The following is a 27,630-nucleotide window of genomic DNA, read 5'->3' on the forward strand; positions in this document are numbered from 1 at the left end:
TTACAAGCCTGTGTGAAACAAACTGTACCCTTCTGAACTCTCAGCAGGGGTTTACAGTTGGATTAGAATCACTGAGGTTTAGAGGTGGTGAGCCAAAAAAACAAAAATACTCTAGGATATGTATACATTAGAGATTTTATGCAACTTCTGTTGACGTGAATACTGTGGTGTTACAAGTTATTTTTTTAGTATAAAAATAGTTCATGCTTAATGCTGAAAACAATGCTGAAATAGAAAATTCATTGATTCGAATGGCTAGCAACACTATGGCTATTCACATATACTTTACATTTTTAAATTTGCTTAACCCAGTTCCTGGATAAATTTAATTTATTTTGCATATCTGACATTAATCCAGATTTGTCGACCCACAAGTGTGTCAACCCACACCATTAGTGTGACAAACATGTCAATTTATTGGCTAATGACAGTCCATGAAGTCACAAGCGGAGTGCCCGTAAGCCTGTGATACATGCCATCAGCTTTTTTGTCTTCAGGAGCCGCTTGTATGTATGCGTGTGTAAGATAAAAGCTGGGTGCTCTCATTGGAGCTCACTGTGAAAACCCATTAAAGCTATAGTAGGTAATCCTGTTCAGAAACACTTTTTTTTATACTGGGTGAAATGGTCCTTCCATCCTGAGAGTAGTCAATACATTATGTGTTCAGAAAAAGGAATGAAAACAATCAGACCTCTGTAGCAGCTGCAGGACAGTAAAAACTCTGACCAATCACTGCCACTCGGTGCGAATGTAAAGAACCAATCAGATGCCTTCATGTCTCGTGCCCGAGTCCCACTGTGTGCGCTGCCCTGCATGCACTCGTCACATGTCACCGTTCCCGGAAATATTCAGCTCACTACACCGAGTAAGCAGGAGTTTGCGGCACAATGGAAGAGAAAATGCAGCAAAAACTACCAATGCCAGCTTTGCTGGTAACTGCTCGCCCTGATAAAAAGCCTAAAAAAAGAAAATCGGAGGCAGAAAAGGCTGCAACAAAACAGGCACTGGATAAAGCCAGAGGACAAACTCGCGTCAACATCGGTGCAGCATTTGAACGGTGGAGACAACTGAGGGAGCTGAAGGGCCTGAAAAGCGATGCCGAGGTTGCGGTCTTTCTGCTGGACAGGTAATTATTTGTTTTGCTAAAGGGGGGATTTGTTATTTCCATGACATATGTTACGTTAGGCAACGTAGCTACTTTTGTAGCTAGTATTAGCCCAATGCTAACATTAGCTTCTCTGTCGGTGTAAGCCAGTTGCGTTACAGGTCGTAGGTACATACTGCTTATCTGACTTTTAGGACATGACATTTTGAACATATTGCACAGCCATAGTCGCATAGTCTTTGATTTCTCTTAGTTAAATCAAATTCTTCTTATTCATTTCAGTTTATTGGTCGTTGCAGACCAGCTTTTTGTGCATTACAACCATCAACTGAACTGGAGTGTGTGGGCTAGATTAATTGAGCCTACTTGTTTATTCACTCATTTATTTAATAATTTACTGAATTTTATTATCACGGGAAATGGCGCGCACCGTTTTAAATTTCCGTTTTAAACCATGAAGGCGAGCCAGTGGATATCGCACGAGTAATGTGCAAACTTTGCATTAGAGTCATATCGGTGAAGAATTAAATTATTTACTACAGAAAGTGAAAGGAAAAACTGCATTTGACACTGCATTAAAAACGCATATTCTCATCAGAGATGATGAGAGCTAAATCTACTTCAACATGTTGTGCAGATGAAGGTAGATAATTGTCTTAATTTATTTTCTTAAAATTTCTCTTGTGGCCCATTCGTTGTGAATTAAAAAATAAATAAAAAATCTTCATTAAACAAGTTGTTTTTTTAAACGAGAAGTAAGCTAATCTAACTTATCTTTTATTATCCTTGCAGTGTGTTGGTTATGCAGTGATGCACTACGAAATTATTGTGGGGCAAATGAATCGCAATATTAATTTATTAATAAAAGTAGCCTAATGATAATAATAATAATAATAATATAGCAACTGACCAATGAAACAATGAGCAATTAAAGATATTAAGATGATTTTAGGCAAAATGGCTGAAAAATCATAAATACAGTCACGAGTAATATGATTTAATGGTTTGTCACTTTTGACCAATAGGTGGCGCTTGTTACAAAACTGATGTGGTCAGAGAAAGGTGACAATGACACATACAAAGTTTGTTTGTCAATTTGCCAAAGCATTGCAGAGATCCAGCCTCAGAGTCATTTTGGCATCATGCCATCAAATTTGTTGATGCGGTATACGAAAATGATTTTGTCTAACGACACAAAATCCCAACATTTTTGCCGGCATGATCTGAAGATGATACGATTTGATTTTGGTGAAAATCGGATCAACGGTCTAGGTCCAGGAGGAGTTAGAAAAAGTAGGCTTTTAAAGAAAATCACAATGGCAAACAGGAAGTTCGGCCGACTATGGCAAAATTGGAATCTATGTTTTTGGCATGACCCAAGGAATCTATTTAGACTATTTAGTTTCTTTACAATAGGCTAATTTAAACAAAAGTTATTAGCATTCTTGGAATTTTCATTATAACTTTTGACGTTGTCTCTAAACTTTTTGAAGTTCCTTCAGGGCATGGTGCAGATGACACGTACAGAGTTTCGAAATGATATGCCAATGTGTTCATTTAAAATATAGCATTTTATAACAAAAATCAAAATGGCCGATGTCCAAAATGACCAATATGGAAAAATTGGTTATTTTTCGACCCGGCATGCTGCACCAAATCTAAAGAGACCAGTTTTGGTCAAACCGTTCAAAAGTTAAAAGCAAAAACATTTATTTTCCATATTTCCTGACCACTAGGTGGCACTACGCTGAAACTGTGCAGATACCCTCAGGTCATGGTAGTCATAAAACAGCCAGTTTGGTCAGAATCAGCTAAAGCATTACAGAGATGTAGCCTAAAATACATTATTATTTTGCTTTGACGGATAAACTTGAATTCCTTCATTTTTTGTCAGCAAGATCTGAAGATGATCTAAATCCATTTTCGTGGAAATTGGAGCAACAACCAAAAGGAGTTAGTAAAAGTAGGTTTTTCTGAAAATTCAAAATGGCGGAAAAATGTCATTAAGGAATTGAATCGTCTTGAGCCAAGGAATCAGCAATTCAAGCAGCAATTATCAGGGCCAAGCGCAAAGAAGACGATAAGACATGCCAACATGGCTGGGAGTGTCAGACCAACTGCAAAAATTAGCAATTAAAGACATTTAAAGAGGATTTTAGGCAAAAAAATCATATAACCAGTAATTAAAAATATGATTTAATGGATTATCACTTTCGACCAATAGGTGGCGCAATTACAAAATTGATGTGATGTTGTCAGAGTGAGGTGACAATGACACATACAAAGTTTGGTGTCAATATGTCACCAAACAGTATAAATTACGGTATAAATTTCATTATAACTTTTGATCGAAAGGTGTCGCTGCCCTGAAACATTTTGAGTACTTTCAGTACCGAAAATCGGAGCAACCTTCTAGGACGAGTTCGAAATATTCAGAAAATTCAAAATGGCGGAAAAATTCTCAAAGGAATGGAATCAGAGGAAATTTAGTTTGTAGCCCTTATGGTTCAAAAGTTATTCGCATAAACATGAGTGCAAATTTGGACAGTTGGTGGCGCTAGAGGGACTGATTTGGAGACTCCAAATTTGCTATGTTGACAGATCAGACTGTCCTCTATCAGTGTGCCAAATGTCATAAGTTTCCCGCAAGCGGGTCTATGGGCTGCCATAGACCTCCAGAGCAGAAGAACTTTCAGTGCTTGGCCCCTAATTTGTTTCTAGCCCTTACAGTTCAAAGGTTATTAGCATAAAAAGTAAATGAACATTTGTACAGTTTTGTGGTGCTAGACGGATTGATTTAGAGACTCCAAAATCACTGTGGTTAATGTTCAGACTGTCCTCTATTTATGTGCCAAATTTCATTACTTTCCCGCAAGCGGTGCTATGAGCTGCTATGGACTCAAGAGCGGAAGAAGAAGAGGAGGAAGCGGAAGAATAATAAGAACACTAACAATTACAATAGGTGCCTACGTACCTTCCATGCTTGGCCATTAATTGGAAATGCCCAGATAGCTGATGCTATCATTTATATACCATATCAGTGTCTATCGACGCAAGCCAGCACTGGGGGTTATAGCGGAGCCCCTAACACGCTAGATTCCCAAGCCCCCTGGAACAAGAAGAAGAAGCGGAAGAATAATAAGAACACTAACGATTAAAATAGGTGCCTACGCACCTTCCTCGCTTGGCCCTAATAATTATTTAGTACATTAATTGGAAATGCCCAATTCTCTTGATATCTCATGTTACGTGCTTAAAGATGTAAACGGGGTTATTGCGCAAAATTTATGTGAGATACAACTGTTGCCATGTGTGCGAGTAGCAGAAACAGCCAGAAAGACAAGAGTTACTGTTGAAAACCACTAATCTCAAAACCACAACATAAGCATTAACGTGATCATGGTTCGACAGATAGCTCAAGGCATGGGTGTTGACTGAGATCTGGAGCTGATCTCCTCACTCCTCTGCGGAACATCAGCGGATTGGTGGAACATCAGTTCCCTTTCGTGGTCACTCCGAGTTACGTCGGATGACGACGATTGGGGTTTCGCTTAGAAGCCTATCACCTTCGAGTATATAAAACGAGCCAATGGCAATGAAATGCCATGGGTCTGCGGAATTTGCATAGCGTAACTCCGCCCGCCGCAGGGGGTATATAAGGAAGTACGCTGCACAATGCAGACATGCTTTCGCTTCGGAGCCGAGAACTTCTCCACTCCTGCAAGCCAAAGATTCTGAGTTAGTCTTCTCTTACCTTCGAGACGAGCGAGCTCTCCGGTGTTGGTGTGACGGCGATTTCAGCGAGTGCACACTTCCCTGCTGATCTTGTCAGTGATCTGACAGTTAGTGTGATTTCTCCCTGTTCGCTTCAACATCCGCGGAGTTTTCCTCTCACAAAAAGAGCATTGCATGTGGCACGTCTTTTTAAAGATGTCTCGCCCGTGCACTTCTGGTTGTGGTCGCGATGTATTTTCTCCTGATGGGCACAATCTCTGCTTAGCGTGTTTGGGCGTTGATCACGCTGAAGCAGCGTTTGTGGATGATTCATGTTCTCATTGCGGGAACATGACCATCTCCATGCTGCGGTCGAGACTCAATGAGCTCATCAGAGCGAGAGTCCCCTCATCCACACCCCGATCTACGGTCTCCCCGAGAGGCTGTACTTCGGCTGGTGGCCAGGGTGACCTGAGGGTATCTGTGTGGGACAAACCGCCGATACGTCCACGGTCCACACACCCCTCTTCAGCATTGGTACCCGCGAGCGTGCAAACCGAAACCGCCGGTCCCTCTACGGAGGCCCCGCGCGTTTCGTTTCGCGTTCCACAGGAGGATGCAATGTCGATCACTGCATCACAAGGTGGGCATGAGTCCTCGGGAAGTGAGGATTCAGCTGTGTTGCCGCCCTCGGGCGTGCCAGCATTGCCCGAGTCTGATCCCGAGTTGACTGCCATGCTTTCCCGGGCAGCCGCGGCCATTGGGCTCGATCCAGTGCGCTCGCGGCTGGATGATTGGTTTTTGGGAGCGGCCGCTGACATTCGTCGCCGCCCAACCCCAATACCATTCTTCCCGGAAGTGCATGAGGAAGTCACGCGGTCCTGGAAGGCTCCCATGTCTTCCCGCGATCGTTCGTCGGCTTTCTCCGCCTTTCCTCCCCTCGATAGAGCTGATGCTTGTGGGTACACTGGGATTCCCACGGTTGAACGTTCTGTCGCGATGCAGCTGTGTCCGGCAGGCGCTTCATCACGTGGTGATCCTAAGCACCCGTCCAAAGCCTGTGGATTCTCGTCCACTCTCGTGGCGAAGTCTTACAGTGCGGCGGGACAGGCAGCTGTCTCTTTGCATGCCATGGCCATTCTGCAGGTCTACCAGGCCCAGATGCTTCGTGACATGCACGAGGGCAGGACAGACCCAGGGCTCGTTGATGAGCTGCGCGCCGCCACCGACCTCGCTCTCCGAGCGACGAAGGTGACCGCGCGCTCCCTGGGTTTGGTGATGTCCACAGCTGTGGTCCAGGAGAGACATCTCTGGCTGAACCTGGCTGATATGTGTGAGCCCGAGCGGACTCGTCTGCTTGATGCTCCCATATCCCAGGCCGGCCTTTTCGGCGGTGCGGTCGAGGATTTTGCCCAACAGTTCTCGACCGCCCAGAAGCAGACTGAGGCTATCAAGTACATTCTGCCCCGACGCTCCGCTGCTCAGCTGTCGGCACAGAATCCTCAGCCTGCTCGCCGCCGAGGGCGCCCTCCCGCGGCCGCCCCTCCCGCACGGCCCCAGCAGCAACCTTCACCCGGGCCGCGTTGTGGAGAGAGCCGCAGGCAGGCGCCACAGCCCTCTCTAGCCCCGCCGCCCGCTAAACGCCAGGCCGAGCGGCGCTCCCGAGACGGGCTGCTCAGGGTTGGCTTCAATTCTGTCCCAGGAGCTGGTAGCAGGGCCACTCCTTCCCCCGGTGGAGGGCCGGGGGAGAATCTTTTGTTCTCCACTCCCCGCTGCTCGTCCAACGACGAGCAGTACTTTGATGTGGTTGAAGACAGAATTGAATTCCCCAATCCTGAGCCGACAGAGTCCGAGGGCCGCAGTGCGCGCCACCCTCGGGTCCCGCCACTGCCGCCCTCCTCTGTCCCAGAGGTGTGGGATGACAGCACGCGCCGCCCACGGGCCACGCTCCTCTCATCCCCCTCTGTCGCCAGACCCCTGCCAGAGCACGCCCCCGTGGGACGCGCGCCCTCCCCTGGCCTCCTCTGGCAGGACGCGGTTAATGACCGTGCCCCCGCACAGGGCCGCTATGCCACCCTCGCCGGTGCCGGTCATTCCGCCTCGCTGCCCCACCGACGGTACGTCTGTGGTTCGTATGTCCCCGCTGGTGCACTTTCTGGAGGCCTGGCTAGAGCTTCCCAGACTGTCCCGCTGGGTCGCGAGAACCATCAGGCTCGGCTACGCGATTCAGTTCGCGAGATCTCCTCCCCGCTTCAGGGGAATCCGCTTCACTATGGTCGGTGGCAATGCCCCTGTCATGAGAGCGGAGGTCGCCACCCTGCTGGCGAAGGGTGCGATCGAGATTGTCCCTCCAGCCGAAATGAAGTCCGGCTTCTACAGCCCTTACTTCATTGTACCCAAGAAGTCCGGTGGGTTACGGCCAATCCTCGACCTGCGCGTCTTGAACCGCTCCCTTCACAGGCTGCCATTCAAGATGCTCACGGCCAAACACATCCTCCAGTGTGTGCGGCCGCAGGATTGGTTTGCAGCGATCGACCTGAAGGACGCCTACTTCCATGTCTCCATTTTACCTCGACACAGACCGTTTCTACGGTTTGCTTTCGAGGGGCAGGCATACCAGTACGCGGTTCTCCCTTTCGGGCTAGCCCTGTCTCCTCGCGTCTTTACGAAGGTCGTCGAGGCAGCCCTTGTTCCCCTCCGAGAACACGGGGTTCGCATCCTGAACTATCTCGACGACTGGCTGATCCTAGCTCACTCTCGAGACCAGGTTTGCGAACACAGGGACCTAGTGCTCCGGCACCTAGTCCGTCTGGGCCTTCGGGTCAACTGGGAGAAGAGCAAACTCTGCCCCGTGCAGAGGATCTCTTTTCTCGGTATGGAGATCGACTCGGTCGCCATGTGCGCGCAGCTTACGAGCGAGCGCGCGCAGTCACTGCTGACTTGTCTTCGTCAGTTCGAGGGCAAGAGTGCGGTTCCACTGAAACTTTTTCAGAGGCTCCTGGGGCATATGGCATCCGCAGCCGCAGTAACGCCGCTGGGATTGCTTCATATGAGACCGCTTCAGCTTTGGCTTCGCGATCGAGTCCCGAGGTGGGCATGGCAACACGGCACGCTCCAAGTCCCAGTGACTCCAGCCTGCCGTCAGACCTTCACCCCGTGGGCGAACCTCAGTTTTCTACGGGCCGGAGTGCCCTTAGAACGAGTTTCCCGGCATGTTGTTGTATCAACAGATGCCTCCAACACGGGCTGGGGCGCCATGTGCAATGGTCATGCTGCCGCGGGCTCCTGGACAGGACCCCAGCGCCTTTGGCATGTCAATTGCCTCGAGTTGCTGGCTGTACGTCTCGCCCTGCACCGCTTCCATGCGCTGCTCAGGGGTCAGCACGTACTAGTCCGATCAGACAATACCGCAACAGTAGCGTACATCAACCATCAAGGTGGTCTACGCTCCCGCCGTATGTCGCAACTCGCTCGCCACCTCCTCATATGGAGTCAGAAGCATCTGAGGTCGCTTCGAGCCATTTATATCCCGGGACACCTGAACCAGGCGGCCGACGAGCTGTCTCGAGTTCGGCCTCTCGCTGGAGAATGGCGACTCCATCCCCGGACGGTTCAGCTGATTTGGGATCAGTTCGACGACGCACAGGTAGACCTGTTTGCCTCCCACGACTCGTCCCATTGCGACCTGTTTTATTCCCTGACCGAGGGCACGCTCGGCACGGATGCACTGGCGCACAGCTGGCCGCGGGGCCTACGCAAGTATGCGTTTCCCCCAGTGAGCCTTCTTGCGCAGACCTTGCGCAAGATCAGGGAGGACGAGGAGCAGGTCATTTTGGTTGCCCCGTATTGGCCCAACCGGACCTGGTTCTCCGAACTAGTACTCCTCGCGACAGCACCTCCCTGGCCAATTCCTCTGAGGAAGGACCTCCTTTCTCAGGGACGGGGCACCTTATGGCACCCTCGTCCCGATCTTTGGAACCTCCACGTGTGGCTCCTGGACGGGACGAGGCAGGTTTGAGTACCCTACCACCTGCGGTGGTGGCTACCATCACTTCCGCTAGAGCATCGTCCACGAGACATGCCTATGCGTTGAAGTGGAACCTCTTCGTCAACTGGTGTTCTTCTAAACATCAAGAACCCACGAAATGCCCGATCAGTGTCGTGCTTTCCTTCCTGCAAGAAGGGTTGGAGCGAAGGCTGTCTCCCTCCACCCTGAAAGTGTATGTTGCCGCCATTGCCGCACATCACGAAGCAGTTGATGGTAAGTCTCTGGGAAAGCACGACCTGATCGTCAGGTTCCTGAGGGGAGCGAGGAGACTAAATCCTCCTCGTCCTCCCCTCGTTCCCTCTTGGGACCTCTCAGTGGTTCTAACTGCCCTGCAGAGTGCTCCATTTGAGCCTTTGCAATCAGTGGAGCTTAAGTAGTCCTGTCAATGAAGACAGCGCTCCTGGTTGCATTGGCCTCCATCAAGAGGGTAGGGGACCTGCAGGCATTTTCGGTTGACGAAGCGTGCCTGGAATTCGGGCCGGCTGACTCTCACGTGATCCTGAGACCCCGGCTTGGATATATGCCCAAGGTTCCTACCACCCCCTTTCGAGACCAGGTGGTGAACCTGCAAGCGCTGCCCTTGGAGGAGGCAGACCCAGCCTTGGCACTGCTCTGTCCAGTACGCGCCCTCCGTGCTTACGTAGACAGAACGCGGTGTTTCAGGACCTCAGACCAGCTCTTTGTCTGTCATGGTGGGAAGCTGAAGGGAAAGGCTCTCTCAAAGCAAAGGTTATCTCACTGGATAGTGGATACCATTGCTTTGGCATACCAGCAGCAAGGTCGCCCGTGCCCCCTTGGTGTGAAAGCCCACTCCACACGTAGTGTGGCTTCCTCTTGGGCTCTAGCGCATGGCGCCTCGCTAACAGACATTTGTAGAGCTGCAGGCTGGGCGACACCCAACACATTCGCGAGATTCTATAATCTCCGCGTAGAGCCAGTTTCTTCTCATGTACTCGCTTCAACCAGCCGGTGCTAGATTCTGCTCAGGTGTCTTCGCTTGCTCGCCATTCCTCTCCACGGACGGGATACGTGCGATATTCTCTCAGGTGAGTCTGATAAGCTCTGAGTTCCTCCAGCACTGGTGACGTCAACGCCTGAGTTATGCCAATCTGCCATAACGCAGCTTTTGCGCTTGACTAGGTGCCTCCATGTGCATGGTTCCCCCTCTGGGCGACCCCCACATGTGTATTCCACTGTAAGTCTCCTTGTGAGCGTGTGTCTTTCCCTTGGCAAGCCACCTTGCCACCCCTGGGGTTTAAAATTCCACCTGCGGCTGGACACCCCAGTGATTCTCCATATGCATCCCTCTGGGTCATATGTGTATTCTAAGTCCCCCCCATCATGGCTGGGCATGATTGCATATTTCTCTCTGGAGATATGCTTCCCAGTGTACCTTGGTATCCCTGTGTTAAGTAGGACTCCTTCGTTCGTGCTAGTCTCACAACAGGGAGCTCAGACTTACGCAGGGCACTGGAAGACAGCCGAGGTGGCGTGATTAGACTGGAACCCCAATCGTCGCCATCCGACGTAACTCGGAGTGACCACGAAAGGGAACGTCTCGGTTACGGATGTAACCCTCGTTCCCTGAGTGGGAACGGAGACGTTACGTCTTCCTGCCACTTCCGCTGTACCGCTGAAAAACGCCTGGGGCCAGTCTCGGCTCCTCAGCGAAGGCATGTCTGCATTGTGCAGCGTACTTCCTTATATACCCCCTGCGGCGGGCGGAGTTACGCTATGCAAATTCCGCAGACCCATGGCATTTCATTGCCATTGGCTCGTTTTATATACTCGAAGGTGATAGGCTTCTAAGCGAAACCCCAATCGTCGTCATCCGACGTAACGTCTCCGTTCCCACTCAGGGAACGAGGGTTACATCCGTAACCGAGACGTTCTGATGTGTGACGTTGTGACGTCACGTATCTGATGGACAGCCAATGATCACAACCTAAGAGTAACATATAGAAACAAAAGCACACATGGAACGTGTGTACGAAAAATACACAAACACATGTTGAACGTAACACTCCCCCCCCCGCCCCCCCCCAAAAAAAACTAAAACAGGAACGACAGAGGAAATACACTTTCGCAGGGTTTTCTTCATTTTCTCAGCCACCAGAGCCTCATTCACAAACGTAGGTGCCATGAAAGTGAAGGACAAATCATCTGCATCAGCGAATTTACGAGCTTGTGATCGCGTCACAGCACAAACACAAAAGACCTCAGGAAATCTCTCGAACAATTCATCAGTGTGATCAGACTAAACCGGTTTATCACAAACTTCTAGCAGCGGCAAAATTATACCACCAGCTATATCATTACCAAGAATGAAGTTCACTCCAGGCACTGGTAGGTTGTCACACACCTTCACAAGTCCTGAAAACAAATCTGACTTCAAATCAATTTGATGCTAAGGAACCGTCATAGTGCTCATTTCAAGGCTGCGTACTAACAAGAAGGGTTCAGAATCCACAATCTACCACAAAAAGTACATTCAGAGAACGGCAATGTAGCTGCCACTATAAACTACTGCATAGCCCCCATATCACGCAACATGGTCACTTTGACCTGATCCATTGGCTGGTCACTTACAGACACAAATCCTTCCATCACGAAAGGCTCATTAGCACAAACAGAAGCCTGAGACAATGATGTCACCTTCTGTTCATTTAGGTAGACAACAATACGATCAGGAATACAGCTTTTAAATTCTTCTAACATAATCAACTCAACTCACCTCCAGACCCAGTCAAGGTTGGAGAAAAAGGTTCGAAGGGCGGCAAAACTGCTTTGGCTTCGGAACCCTCCGCCTCATCAGTCTCTCTCGCATCCTCCTCACCAGTCCAAGAAGGGCACGCTTCAGAACCAAGAGGATCCCGCTCAGATCGATCAGACAGTTTAACACACCTAACTTCCCCAACTCCTGTACTATAATTGTTTTATTTTCTCGCTTAAGTTGCTGTCAGAAACTTTAATGTGGAAACTCAATAAATCATCCTTCCTGCACTTATCCAGTTGTTCGACAGTCGGTGCACTCGCAAAACTAACCAGATCAAAATCAGCCATGCTAATTAAACTTAACACGACAAACACTAAACTCCAATATATACCCTTTCATACGGAACCTGCACTCACTGCTTTTCATACAAGCAATACACCTTTCATGGTTGTTCCACCAGCACACAAGCAAAAGCATACCTCACAAGACTCATCCCAAGAAAATAAGATATCCCTTTAAAGGAATATCCCACCGCTGCCACCACCAAATGTTACGTGCTTAAAGATGTAAACGGGATGATTGCGCAACATTTACATGAGATACAACTGTTTCCATGTGTGCGAGTAGCTGAAACAGCCAGGAAGACAGAGTTAAAGGCAGGGTAGGCAGGATTTTTCTACAAAACTTTTTTCCCAAATTTGTTTAAACTGACTTTATATACCAATACATAATTAAAATGTAAGTACTCTGAAAAAGAGAGTATAAAAATCGAGTGTCTGTAGTCCTCGCAGGACTGCAATAAACAGCTACTTATTTCCATTCGGAACGAATGAAATGATTGGCTGGGCGACTGTCACTCTCCCTCGCTACCATGGCTACCACCCCCGCTACTACAGGATCTGCCCACATGCGTGCACCAGTTTGACTCGAGGAGGGGAAGAGGCACGGAGAGAGGCACGGAAGCTAGGAAGAATCACAGAGAATTATGGCAGAGAAAGAGCAGTCAAAATTCCCAGTACCTGCATATACAGTCAGCGAAGGCAAACAAGGCAAAAAAAGGAACTAGAAAGGTAGAAAGGTAGGCTACTTGTCACCTGAGTGTAACGTTAATCCTCATCAGAGCCAACAGTGCTTAAGTTTCATCGTGGAAGCTCTTACATGCAAAACACCGTATATGTTATGAATCTTACACGAAATTCACCTTCATCACAGTGTAACTGATGGTAATGGGAAACCGTGTATCAATGCAACCTGTTTTTAGCTTTGCCTTATGTTACTAGCTGCTTACCGAATCAAACTCAATATATTTTAAACTTTACCAGTATCGATATGCTAGCTTGATAGTGAGTACTAACAGCCATGTTAGTTGTTTATATTCATAATGATAAAGGTAGGTATTTTATTACATGTAATTCTGACATGATGTCACTACATGCACTGCGCTCCTCTCCGCTCGGCGCTGGCAACCTCCAGCTGAGGCATCGCGCGTTCATGTGTTTTGGGGGCGTGGCTTTGGAAGGAGCCCAGAAGGGAGGGGGTGGAATCAGTAGCTGTGTTTATTGCAGTCCTGCGAGGACTACAGACACTCGATTTTTATACTCTCTTTTTCAGAGTACTTACATTTTAATTATGTATTGGTATATAAAGACAGTTTAAACATATTTGGGAAAAAGTTTTTTAGAAAAATCCTGCCTACCCTGCCTGAAGAGGTGTAAATGACGTTACAAAACATAGACACAGACAGCTCAAGGCATGGATGTTGACTGAGATCTGGCGCTGATCTCCTCAATCCTTGTCAATGGGCCTTTTAAACCGGCGGAACATCAGCGGATTGGTGGAAGTCTTTAGAATGTGGCAATGGGACAAGTTCTTCCCCCCAAAGGTTCATCACCGCCACATTCTCAATCATGCAGACAACATGCCAGTGCTGGCAGACATAAATCACAAAGATGGCCCCTACAGAGGCTTGCATGGAGCCACATGGAGCCCTACAAGTCACTTTTGCTTGTTCCTGGCCATGTGAACTGCGGCGCAGACCTGTTATTAAGGGAGACTGTAGTCCTTGGAGAATGGTGGCTGCACCCTCATACTGTCAATATGATATACAACATGTCGAGGAAGCAGAAGTGGATTTATTTGCCTCGGCAGGAAACACTCAATGCCCACTATTCTTATCCCTGACCCAATCCCCTCCAGGAGTGCCTCAATGAGCCATGGTTCCTGGAGTTAGTGGAGCTGTTGACAGCACCTCCCTGGACTATCCCGCTGAGGAGGGATCTTCTCTCTCAAGCGGACGGCACAATCTGTAGTTGTGGAATCTGCATGTCTGGCTGCTCAGCGGAGACTGCCGGCATCAGATGTGTTACCACAGCGAGCACATAGGAACAGGCTCTTTCTATTAGACACCTCTATGCCCATAAGAGAAAAGAGTATGTTATCTGGTGCAGGACATGAAAACGAGGAACCGATGAATTAGCTTGTGTCAATTATTCTGTCCATTTTACTGGAGCATTTGGATGACGGCCATGTGCTTTCCACATTCTAGTCTACATGGCCACAGCTTTTTAGCATCAGGTTGATAATTCTGCTTCTTCTTCACATGTATTTTGATCAGGAGATTCAGCATACATTCAAAAGATGTGTCATAGAGCCCCCTATGGAAAGCTGGAAATTTCCACCAATGAGGGGAAAGCGATGTCTCATAAACCGCATTTCCCCCACAGGAACTTTCCCCAGAAACTAGGGACTTTGGGGTAGTACTCTGTGTGTTTCCTCCGCAAGAACCAGGGTCTAAATGAAGTTCCGGGTCAAAATTTCCCCCCTAGAAAGTCCCTGCTCGCGAGGTAGTACTTTTTCAAAGTTCAGGAACTTTCGGGGATGGGACTTGGGTGCTGAACATGCTGATTGGTTGAGTTAACGCAACATTTTGATTGGTTGACTCCACGCAGCATTTTATTTCAACCACTACTTTTACAAGTTTATTAGAACCACTATTTTTACAAGTTTATTACGGTGCGTTAAGTAAGAGTTGTTTGCTATTCGAATCAACAATGGAGTTGTTGTCAACAAAATACGTCCGATGGACCGACAACAAGGTTCAGGCTTCATTACGCTTATATGTGGAGAATGAAATCCAGTAGGAACTGGAAAGTTGCGCGCAGTCCTATGTCACCGGACAAATTTGCCTAATTTTCACGAAACTTTAGACCGCGATGGAGCAGGTAGCAACAGGTCTGGGACAAACTGTTCCGGGTAATTTTGGTAGAAACGCAGCTATAAATTATGGAAATTTTCATCAATGGCAGGGAAAAAGTTAATGTGCTTATTGCATCAGCATTGCTGCCACTCACATTAATACAAAGTTTTGTCATGAAACTCCAGAAGACACAGGCTGATAGGTCCTTAAAATGTTATGTTATGTATTATAGACATAGAGCATGAAATATTGTTATGAGATGTTCATTAACTAGCATCTAGGTTCCTAAAGGAGAGCACACTACACAGGCTACGTTCAGAATGGCATACTATTATTTAGCAGAATATACACTGTGCTCAGTATAATAAATTATCAGTACGCAAGGAATACCTCCATGACCTGTCCTACTGCATTGGCAAAATGTGCAGCACACCACAGAGCATACTAAATAGATAATATATCCAACAATGTGGATACATTCTTCTATTTCCAGTGTGATGAAAAAGACAGAAATTAACTACGAATTTTAACATCTTCTTGAACTATTTGATAGTGCCAAAGTTGACATTTTTACACAAAAGTGCAATGGAGTACTACTGTGATAACTGGATGTTACTTGCTAAATTAATATGCGACATAGTGAGGTCCTGTGACAATGCAGCATGTACCATGCAGTACTCATTCCATTATAAAATGCCGCAGTCATTGCTCATCTACATGGTTAACCCATTAAATGCACACAATAAGTAGAGTAGCGCAACAAAATAATTTTTATTATGAGATCAGAAATTCAGTAAGAAACCCATATTTTTTAAAAACATATTCCAGTTCCCAACATGAAAATGTAAAAAAATTATTAAATCAACATAAAAATATACTTTTACAGCAAATAAAAGCCTGGATTGCACTGTTATTAAATGAGTGAAGAGGAACGTGTCTTTTAGTCTGAACATCTAATATTCCTGTGTTTTCAGTAGCTAAAATGTTGACATCCAGTTTCCTCAAAACGGAACATAAAGACAAGATAAAGCCGTTTTTGTAACAAATCAGCAGTTGTTTTTGTACAAGAGCAAAGCATCTTACATTTAATAAGAGGTTTGACGTAGGGAAAATTCACCATGATGCATTAATTGAAAGGCTTGTTGTCATAAGTAGTTACATTCAAGTTTAAACTAAAATCAGTACTAGCAAAAGAATGTCTTCTTCATGCCTGTCCTGGTAAGACATATGAGATAGTTTGTTAATGACATAAACTCATATCCTTCATTACACAGTAGTGCAGAATTCACCAGCACAAATGAGTCTTTACAGCAGGTTTCCTCTCCCACCTTTTAAACGTCTGCCGAGCAGTTGGGAGGACACTAATAAGGGTTTGTGACAGTCTTCAGCTGAAGAAAATGTTGCTGTCAGCAGACTCGTCGTGATCAGGAGCATGTTTGTTACATCGCTGCGAGCTCCGCCTGCTTATCGTCCTCAGACTCCGGTTGGTTGTCATCATCACCATTATAATTAGCCACATCATCCTCTAGATCTAGACCTGCACCTTGATTTTCATCTGTGGAAACAAGAAAATTATTCGTAATCTTATTGCATGGGACAAAAGTACTTTTGACATATAATGATGATTATTATTCACAACTTTATCAATCGACTTGCTGTCAATTACCACATATAATACGTCATCCCTCAGTTTGTAAAAGCTACCAAAAAAAGTGTTACACTTGAAATTTCCTAACATCTTTATATAGTCATTTTAAAATGGAAAAAAAAGTCTACTTGTATGATGATCATGATGTTGAAGACCCACCTTTAATTTTAGAGAGCTGTTTTTCTATCTCGCCCTCATTGTCGTACATAACGGCGTCTTCCTTCCCATTTGCTGCATCTTCCTCTTTCCTGTACCCAATTTTGACATCATCCTCCTCCTCGTCTCCAATCCCAATGTCATTTTCCTTTGGCTCTAAAATCCCTGCTTCATCCAGCACAGTATCTGCATGATGACAGATAAAATTAGTAATGTGTGTGTGTGTGTGTGTGTGTTGTGCTTTAATGGCTGGATTCTCTCTGTTACCCCACCTATGGCCTTTGAAGCCTGTCCTTTAATGTCCACCACTGCTCCTGGAACTTCTTCATTGGCTGGTCTGTTAAGAGTCTCACTCTTATTGGTCCGTTTGGAGGTGGGGGTGGGTAAGTCTTGCAAAATCACAGCATCTTAGAGGAGCAGACAGAATGTTGTTAAACAAGTTATCTCTGTAAAGCTGCTTTGAAACAATCTGTATTGTAAAAAGCACTATATAAATAAATGTGACTTGACATGCTGGAGGAACAGAGAATAGAGTATTTCTTAAAAAAAAACTGACAAGACTTAAAGGCCCATTCACACCAAGAACAATAACTATGGACACCAATGGACAATGATGTTGGTGTGAAGGGCTTTAACGGTGCACATTTAATAAGAGTGATAGTACGGAACGCTAAAACGTACGTTTTTTATGATTTTTCTTATGAAAAACGACAGACTATATTTCAAATTTATTTAGCTTTTCACAATACACATTTAAAGTGTTTACATGCCTGTTTATAGCGTTTAAAATCAGCATACACCATATATTTTACTACGATTATGGTTGGTTGATTGGTATTTGATTGAAGTATTGTGTTTACGAAGTACAGTTTAATCGCAATATTGCCTAATATGAGGGTGCATGTTAACATAATCATTGTTTCAAAGCAGCTTTACAGAAAATGTTGAGCGACAAAACATTACGCAGCCGTCTGACCAAATGGGAGGTATTCCAATTAAAACAATGAGTGTAAGGAGGAAAACATCAATTTTTTTTACTAATTCTATCCTAAACACCTGCTACATCTGAATAGATGGTTATGAATAAAAAAAAAGTATAATTATAAAAATGATTTATTCTTACACAGCAGGCTTGGGAAGCAAATTTCAATGTTATTATGAGTTTGCAGTAAGTGAAAAGATTAAAGTTGTGATGTATACCTTTTCTTCCATATTATGATGTAATTCCAAGTATTTATCCGAACAGACTATTGAAAAAGAAAAGATAAAAGACGAGGACTTGGTTCTAGGCATCGGATGTTGATTGGATTTTGAGATGTGGGCATTGCACTCACAAACAGAGGCGGACGAACACAAGCTTGCAGGGGCGAATATAAGCACATTAAATGATTGGAAAAGTCCTGCATACGCCATCAGAGAGATGTCTGTCGTTTCACCGGAGGATCTGAGTCATTTGAAATCCGATCAATAATGTGCGTTTAGAGAAGAGATGGAGTGAATATTCATTTCATGCCGATACGGGTACTCATTGTGCTACCGGCATGAAAATCATGTGGTTTATTGTGGAGAGGTTTTCTTCAAGCTTCTTCAAGCTTCGAGCTGTTCAACCTGACAACCGCCACACCACTGTGGTTTGTATGTGAATGCAGTTTTACATGAATATTACAACACGAGTGAAGCACAAAGCTTTGTTCACAAAAGAAATAATAGGTAAGCAATTAAATGTTACATCGCAAACATTTGGATACGTGAGGAATGAGAGAGGTACAGGAGCCCATCAATTTAAGCCATTTGACGGCTTTGTATCTGTTTTGCGATCAGGTCACCTGATTTCAGTTATTCCACTGAAAATGGAAAATTACCAAATCTTCACTCACGTCTCACCCATTTTTGCAGGGATTATAAACGTTTCTTCCTTTCATTCACTTTTAATTACTATATTGGCTGTAGGACGGACCTTTTTTTGCACACATGCCTGTAATTAATTTTTTTCTGGCAGTGCAAAATCAAATATACTATATCCTAAATGCCTTGCACCGGCGGAAGATAAAATGTTCTCTTCAGACCTTTTACAAGGTCAGTTGCTTTGGAACGTCAGGAGAAGAAATGAAGATTTTAGACTAGAGATAGACTCTGTCCTGCTCCTGTCCCACATTCCTCTCAAATCGCAGAACGGTATATATGATGGCGAATTTATCTTTGTGGGGAAATATATTTAAACTTGGCTTAGTTTCAAAATTTTGTATAATTTCTATTGTTTTCTATGTTCAAGAATCACATTACAGCCATAATTTCTGCATTGTGTATTATTTGTGTGAATAATAGGCTATAATTAATTCCAGCCACTATAAAAAAAGAAACGGCCAATGTCACAGACCTAGCTAGTACTCTTAAGTTATCGGACATGCATTAAATGAGGGCCTTCACCCATATATAGAGACCATTTACAAACCATGCTCAAACAGGCAATTCTCACCTTCTTCATTTTTCTCCACCGCTAACTCATTGTTTTGGACCTCAGCATCATTTTTGGGCTGTGAATTCCCATCTGGTTTGCCGTTTGGAGGTTCTGCCACACTTTTATTTGAATGGTTTGAGGCGGGAACATCAGATTTGGCTTTTGAAACAGAGACTTTCGGCATGGAACCATCAGCATTCTGTGAAGGACAGTTTATGTCAGTGGAAAAGGGGTAAGAGACAGCAAATAAATAGGAATCACAAAGGAACTATTTAAGGCCTTTTTTTTTTTCTCATAGCCGTACCAGTAGAGCTTCCTTTTCAGACGTCCTTTGCTTTTCCAGTTTGGCAGCTGCCATTTTCCCATTGCATTCCTCTTTCATGGCCTCAATTTGTTTGTTGCACTGAGACCTGCACAATACATACAGCCATTATCATACTGATCAAGCAGTATAATGTCTTTGGGATTGTAGATTAGAGCATTCAGAATGGACCTACATCTCACTGCTGGCTTTCTTACTGAGCGTGTCCATGTTCATTTGACAGGACTTCAGCTCACTCTGCATTTTGCTCGCATCCTGCAGTAATGACTTCATACGGTCTAATAACAAAAATGTGAAGGAAAGATGATATGCGTTACAGAGTTAAATACAGTAGCACAAATATGAGGTAAACACTTACTCTTCATGTCTTGCACCATTTTAGCACTGGAGGAAATGTTGATCTTCAGATTCTCCTATGACAGAGAGAAAACTTTTAGACCTAAAAACATACACTGAGCATATCCAAAATCCAATTTTCGCCATTAAAACCTAGTGACCAGCCTACATACAGAGTCATTTTGAGTATAATTGCATAGCTGTTTATATAGATAGCATTTCTGGGCATCAATAACACTTAGTCAAGGTAGCGCCATTTTGAACATGCTAGGCTGCTAGCATACCTGCATATACAGACAGCATTTCTGGCCTGGGCATCAAAACCTAATAAGAGCATTTATGTGCATTAAAACCTAGTGGGCAACCCATCTAGAACAGTGGTTCCAGGGGGTCAGGACCCACTAGGAGGCCTGAACAAATTTCAAAGGAGGCCTCAAGATGTAAAATGATTTAAAAATTGTCCGTTTTATTCACTTATCGCAGGCGAATCGCTATGATTCACTTGTCTGCTGAAGATTAGGGGCATTCCAAGAAATTTTGATAATTTGCTTTGTTCCGAAACAGGATCTTAATTTTTTACAATGTTGCATTTTCTTCCTGCTTTGGTTGGCTTTCACAAGGCAACATTTCAAAACTTACCAAAATGAGTCTAAGTAAGTAACATGAGAGTAAAACTGTACTCTTATTTGTCTTATGAGTTTCCTCCACGTCATCCATTAAGATGGATTGACAAGTTCGCTGTCGAGACTTTCAGCTGTTTGCAATGAACAAATCAAACAAAAGTAATTGAAATAGCTCAACACAACAAATGTTTCAAGTGGTTTCTGCAAATTCACCTGAAAATTCAACTTTTAATGACTTCAGTGTCCCTGAGTAGAATCCCTCACAACAGCACAAATCAGATGTTGTCTCAAGCACACCTGATGCAACTAATCAAGGGCTGCATTAGTTAGAGCTTAGTTAGAGCTAGAACACATGAAATATCTGAACTGGCTAGGTTTGTTTGACTGCATGTTAGAAATATGGGTAAGTTAAAAGAATGGTCCACAAAGTTAAGAGAAGACATCATCACCCTTCACAAACAAGGAACAGGATACCAAAAGATAGCGAAGGCACTAAATGTTCCTGGAGACAACACTGGAAGCATAGTTTGCAAGTTCAAAGTTAAAGGAACAGTGGTTATAGGGAAGGAAGCTATCAACGGCTGCAACCAGATTTCTGAGAAGGGGAAACATATGTTGTGTTAAGCAATTTCAATTACTTTTGTAATATACAGGACAGGTATATATATTCTCTCTCTTTGTCTTATTTTCATCAGTTATCAAGCTCGGTAAACACTAATTACAGATGATGTACCTTTAATTTCACCAAGCTGATTACTCACAAAAAAATTCCAAGTCATCATGTTTTCAGTCCATTTCAAGTTTGATTTTGACATGACATAAAGCAGTGATATCTAAATGGCTGAGTTGTTTAATTAGTCTTTCCATTAAACGCCATCATTTTGTTCATTCAGACTGATTCGTGAACCTGCATGAAAACAAGAGGCGGGATTTATCGCACGAACCAGCGATATCCAATCATAGCGCGGTGGAGGCATTGCCTCCTCTCATGTGACTTTCCCCCATTCATTCTTAATTACCCCCACCTAACCCAGTGCACGCTTTAGGGAGTCTGTCCTAACCCAATGGACATGGCGTTTCGCTGTAACTTTACCTGCTGGTGTCGCTGTTGGACATTGTTACTTTAGAAAAACAAGTGATTTATACACTTTTTAGTGTCACATTAGATAATATTTGCGTTGTTTTATTTTTATAATATGGACAACTTTCTCATCCAATTTTTTGAGGAGGCACTGCCTCCCTTGGAAACGCCCCTGATATATATATATATATATATATACAGTGAGGAAAATAAGTATTTGAACACCCTGCTATTTTGCAAGTTCTCCCACTTGGAAATCATGGAGGGGTCTGAAATTGTCATCGTAGGTGCATGTTCACTGTGAGAGACATAATCAAAAAAAAAAATCCAGAAATCACAATATATGATTTTTTAACTATTTATTTGTATGATACAGCTGCAAATAAGTATTTGAACACCTGTCTATCAGCTAGAATTCTGACCCTCAAAGACCTGTTAGTCTGCCTTTAAAATGTCCACCTCCACTCCATTTATTATCCTAAATTAGATGCACCTGTTTGAGGTCGTTAGCTGCATAAAGACACCTGTCCACAAGAATCCAACTACTAACATGGCCAAGACCAAAGAGCTGTCCAAAGACACTAGAGACAAAATTGTACACCTCCACAAGGCTGGAAAGGGCTACGGGGAAATTGCCAAGCAGCTTGGTGAAAAAAGGTCCACTGTTGGAGCAATCATTAGAAAATGGAAGAAGCTAAACATGACTGTCAATCTCCCTCGGACTGGGGCTCCATGCAAGATCTTACCTCGTGGGGTCTCAATGATCCTAAGAAAGGTGAGAAATCAGCCCAGAACTACACGGGAGGAGCTGGTCAATGACCTGAAAAGAGCTGGGACCACCGTTTCCAAGGTTACTGTTGGTAATACACTAAGACGTCATGGTTTGAAATCATGCATGGCACGGAAGGTTCCCCTGCTTAAACCAGCACATGTCAAGGCCCGTCTTAAGTTTGCCAATGACCATTTGGATGATCCAGAGGAGTCATGGGAGAAAATCATGTGGTCAGATGAGACCAAAATATAACTTTTTGGTCATAATTCCACTAAACGTGTTTGGAGGAAGAAGAATGATGAGTACCATCCCAAGAACACCATCCCTACTGTGAAGCATGGGGGTGGTAGCATCATGCTTTGGGGGTGTTTTTCTGCACATGGGACAGGGCGACTGCACTGTATTAAGGAGAGGATGACCGGGGCCATTTATTGCGAGATTTTTTGGGGAACAACCTCCTTCCCTCAGTTAGAGCATTGAAGATGGGTCGAGGCTGGGTCTTCCAACATGACAATGACCTGAAGCACACAGCCAGGATAACCAAGGAGTGGCTCTGTAAGAAGCATATCAAGGTTCTGGCGTGGCCTAGCCAGTCTCCAGGCCTAAACCCAATAGAGAATCTTTGGAGGGAGCTCAAACTCCGTGTTTCTCAGCGACAGCCCAGAAACCTGACTGATCTAGAGAAGATCTGTGTGGAGGAGTGGGCCAAAATCCCTCCTGCAGTGTGTGTAAACCTGGTGAAAAACTACAGGAAACGTTTGACCTCTGTAATTGCAAACAAAGGCTACTGTACCAAATATTAACATTGATTTTCTCAGGTGTTCAAATACTTATTTGCAGCTGTATCATACAAATAAATAGTTAAAAAATCATACATTGTGATTTCTGGATTTTTTTTTTAGATTATGTCTCTCACAGTGGACATGCACCTACGATGACAATTTCAGACCCCTCCATGATTTCTAAGTGGGAGAACTTGCAAAATAGCAGGGTGTTCAAATACTTATTTTCCTCACTGTATATATATATATATATATTAAGATGAAGTGACGCACTTTGGTTTTCAACTGCGATAACTAATGTGCTCACTCACAGAATCAGACACTGCTGCTTGTTAAATAACACATTTGCCATTGTGAATTATGATACCGCTTGGTTCATTGGTCTGTTGGGTCGGATTGCTTTCTCACCTCCACAGAGTTCGTTTTCAATTGTGCCAAGACCACCTTATTCAGGCGATCTCAGAGCGATTGTTTTGGTGTGGATCTGAGCGTGATTGCCGTGTTCATATATGCCTAAACGAACTGAACTAAGGGAGAAAACGCACCAGGTTCTGAAACAAATGCTCCAAATGAGCCAGGTGTGAAAACGCCCCAAGATAGCATTATGAAAAATATCATGAATCTAAACATTTGCAAGGCAGGAAAAAAAACTGCTGCTGCCACAAAAGTTCGAGAAGGCAGCTGGAAGAATATGTGACTGTACTAACACAAGTGAATCAACTGAATTTATTTAATTAATAATTTATATAGCTTAAAGAGCATGAAAGAAAATGTCAAAAACATTATATATTCTAAAGTTTATATGTACATTTATATTAATTTAAATTAAAAGTGAAATATTAACAGTTAAAAATAAAATAATGTAAAATAATACTTATGTGTAATGCATTAGGCCTAATGCATTTTAGTTTGCTATTTCTTACTCAGAATAAAACCTTCTCAGGAGCAGGTTAGTCGTGTAGCTCAAGTTACCATGCAGAAACGACGAACACTGCTAAAAACCAATCCATTTTTTTGAGCCTGAAAAACTAGAGTTTTCCCAAACAAAATTCAAAGTTACCCTGGAAGCCCATTGTACGGCTTTGTGTAATAGGCCACAAATTTAAAAGTGTTATTTCTTAACTTGGAAAAAGTCTCATAACTCCATGTGCATTTTTATAATATACCTTTTTATATTTACGCTAGAAAAAATACAGCTAACATATTTTAAAAAAATCCTCATCCACACAGGGGTGATTCACCGCTGACAAGACAGGCTTTAAATAAAACTCGGCTGTCTATGGAGAAAAAGGTGACATTTTTGTTTTAAATCAGTGTTACATGACTCTGTGGGCTGTGGTGACCCTTTTGCCAAAACGGTAGGGAAACTGTCCAAAAATGTTATCTGTAGTTTTCAAAAGAGCTGTCAAAAGTCCACCGGATGATGGCAAACATATCCCTTAATCCTTATCCAGAAAATCACTGGAGAAGTCAAGAGGCCTTTAAATATTGTTATGGCCAATATGGGGGCCATTGAGTTGAAAAGGCTGAGAACCACTGATGTAGGGCATTAGGGCAGGACAGCTTACCTGCTCAGCATCAAAACCTACTGAACTGCCAATCAAATCAATAGAGTAAAATGATTTGAATAAACATGATTCATTCCCTAAATCACGACAGGTAACTGGATGATTACTAGCTCCGAGTTTCCACCTGAACTCTTGTCAGTGAGTGCAAGACGAGTGTTTTCATACTTTTTCTTTTTTCCAGGTGTTCAGAGCGCTTTCCTGCTGTCTTTGGTGTGTTTCCTCCATTAACTCCAGCTGCTCGTTCTGTCTGCGCGTCTCATCCTCGGCCTTCTGCTGCTCTCTGTCGCTTTCTACAGCCAGCTTCCTCATGCGGTCCTCCAGCTCCAATATCTTGCTCTGGAGAACAACACAAAGTCAAGTCAAGTCACATTTATTTATATAGCGCTTTTTACAATACAGACTATTTCAAAGCAGCTTTATAGAAATAACAGGAAAATAATGCAACAAAGTTTGTTTCTAGAAGAAAATAGCATCACAGTCTAGCTTAAGTAAGTTCAGTGATGTTTCATTTTTGTTGTAAAAAAAGTTATTCATTTAGTTCATTTATATATATAGCAATCTGGAGAAAACCATGAGGTCATCGTCCAGCTCAGTTGAGTTCTCATATAATGGTGTCAATGCAGGCAGATCAATATGATTGTTGAATATTACATTTAATATCAATTAATGTTATTGTTGAATATTAAATTAAATGTTAAATTATAATGTTTAAACAAAGCTCCTTTCTAGACAGACCTATTAAGTTAAGCAGCCACTCACACCGCCACTCGCCAAAGGCAATATCCAAACACAGTGTCAAACCTGCAGTTCGACGTTTCTTGAGTTTGAGACCCAATAGTTGAAGCCAAGCAGGAGGATGCAGGAGATGAGAGCCACCAACAGCAAAGATGAAGAGCGGCTGCCACGTCGACCGTTCCCAAGTGCACCCATCATGCTTTATCACAGTTCCACAAACACCTTAAAGATGGGTTCCTGAAAGGGAAATATAAACTTAGTACAGACATGTATAGCCCCATAATTCAGGATATAACAAACACATAAATACAAATAGAAAAAGAAGTGAGGCATTTTTAGCTAAATTAAAACTTGCCTGCGAAAATACACAACATTTCTGTGGAATCTTACCTACTACTTGGGCACTGTGTGTTAAACATAGAAGTCACTAGTTGTCGCTGCAGTTTTCAAGAATATTCCATTTTCATCAACAATGTCAGAATATAGCATGTAATTGGTCATTAAAAGGGTCAGATGGTCATATTTCAAAGGCATGAAGATTAATTTCAGAGACTGACTGACTTTTTTCAAAACTCACCAAACTTGTTTCAGTATTTAGTTGATTTAATCTATTCAAAGACATGCAGATAATGTTTCACAGCAATGATCAATTGCCAATGTTTTATTAATAGTAACAATCACATTAGAGTCTGTGGGTTGAAAATATAGTTATTCTCTAGTTATTTTTTCTTTCTTCTCAACTGTTTGGTAGAATTTTTTTCACACATTTCTAAGGGCTCTAAATGATCAAACCTTAGCTGAAAAACCTGTTATACACGATCTACTACATGATGCCTTCTGTCGTCTTATTGATAGTTTATACATTTCAGCAAGTAAACACCCTTCAGTTCGTGGTTTATGCGTGTTTTTGCTGTGAAATCTTTACTCATTATTATAAAATTACAGAAAGAATAACTTGTATATTGTTAGTAATCATTTCAAGATTAACCATTACTAGACTGAAGCAACTTTGGTTTACTTGATTAACTATCCATACATTATTGAGATGTTTTTCCTCCTCAAGTATGAGAGCCTCTAAAGCCTGATGTGCAAACTGTTCCGTTTTAAAATAATAATTAAAAAAATGTTCTGGCTATTATTTTATGTCAGGCTTTAGAGAGATAAGGAAGAAAAAAAAAAAACCTGAAAAGATGGAATGTTTCCTATTGTTTGTTTGGATGTTATCTTGAATGAAAACCTGTTGTTCGTCAGATACCAACACACATCTTGCACTTTTTATTTGCATGAATCACAAATCAGATGCAATATAGAGAACACTCAGTGCTCAGGATGTACTGCAGGACCAAATGCAAACCAAACCAGTGTGGTGTAGAAACAGAGACTGCAATTAATCATGTTCACCATCACCAGACTTTTGCAGGAGGCAACACTTTACTACTGTACTGACACTGTGCCTTTCAAATGATAGAGCCATTTTACTCTACGAATGATTAAATAAAGGAGAATTAGAAAAACATAATATTAAACAAGCCCCACAAACTGCAAACACATTCAACATGTAAATCCATTTAGTACGAAACTGCTTTTGTTCTGGTAGCATGCTTGCTAATACAGCTACTGTTATTGTTATTACGTTAACGTTAGTTACACTTTCCTCTTTTTTACAGATAAATGTTATATATTAGTGTCAAAATTGAATGTATTGGTGTCAAATTGCCCTTACCGGCGATTAATGTAAAAGGTCTCGTCAGGAAAAGGGATAAAACATGGACATCTCGATATTCGTTGGAGTCTTTCCGGGATGAAATCACTCAACAAACTGCAGCGTTTTGCCTTGAACAGCAACGCGCACGCGCACTTCATTCTGATTCACTTCTAGTGTTTTCAGGAAACAGTTTCTTTCATCGCTGAATGGTTGTTTGAGGTACTACAGTTGAGCAGACTTTTTACACTCTTATTAGCCAGAAAATAAATAAAAGCAGGACATGTGTTTTCACAATGGAACTTGTATCAAATTGTCAGGCAACAAATCTATAAACTGTATTCATTTGTAAGATAAAATATGACAACATGCCCAAAACCTACATTTATGAAAAATCCCTTTTTTTGGGAGTACAGTTCATCCTTTTAGCTAAACCTTTATCTCATGCCAGTGAGGTTCTATTGTGTTTGGTTTTTGCCTGACTGAAAAAGTAATTATGTTAATTTATCATGAAGGACAGAAGTTACAAAATATTTATCTTAATTTAATAAAGTTAAATTAGTAGGAATTACTTGATCTTGGTTTTTGGACCAAAATGCAAGAGAAAACAAGAATTTGTGTACTTGGACTTTTGACTGAAAACCATGTGACCCAGTAAACCAGTTAAT

The 27,630-nt window shown here is 43.3% G+C and overlaps 1 protein-coding gene across 1 annotated transcript; it reads right to left on the reverse strand.

Moving 5' to 3' along the window:
* Window positions 1-15,526: 15,526 nt before the first annotated feature.
* On the reverse strand, window positions 15,527-27,142 carry golm1 (golgi membrane protein 1). The gene is made up of 10 exons (XM_084390121.1): window positions 26,984-27,142; window positions 25,327-25,497; window positions 24,691-24,861; window positions 19,722-19,776; window positions 19,539-19,641; window positions 19,346-19,451; window positions 19,060-19,240; window positions 16,856-16,990; window positions 16,587-16,769; window positions 15,527-16,334 (listed from the first exon to the last, which is right to left on the reverse strand). The coding sequence occupies exons 2-10, from the start codon at window positions 25,456-25,458 to the stop codon at window positions 16,219-16,221; spliced, it is 1,182 nt and encodes a 393-aa protein (XP_084246247.1). The 5' UTR covers window positions 25,459-25,497; window positions 26,984-27,142; the 3' UTR covers window positions 15,527-16,218.
* Window positions 27,143-27,630: the final 488 nt, after the last annotated feature.

This window comes from Rutilus rutilus (genome assembly GCF_951802725.1).
Source record: "Rutilus rutilus genome assembly, chromosome: 19".
In the NCBI taxonomy this organism is placed as follows: domain Eukaryota; kingdom Metazoa; phylum Chordata; class Actinopteri; order Cypriniformes; family Leuciscidae; genus Rutilus; species Rutilus rutilus.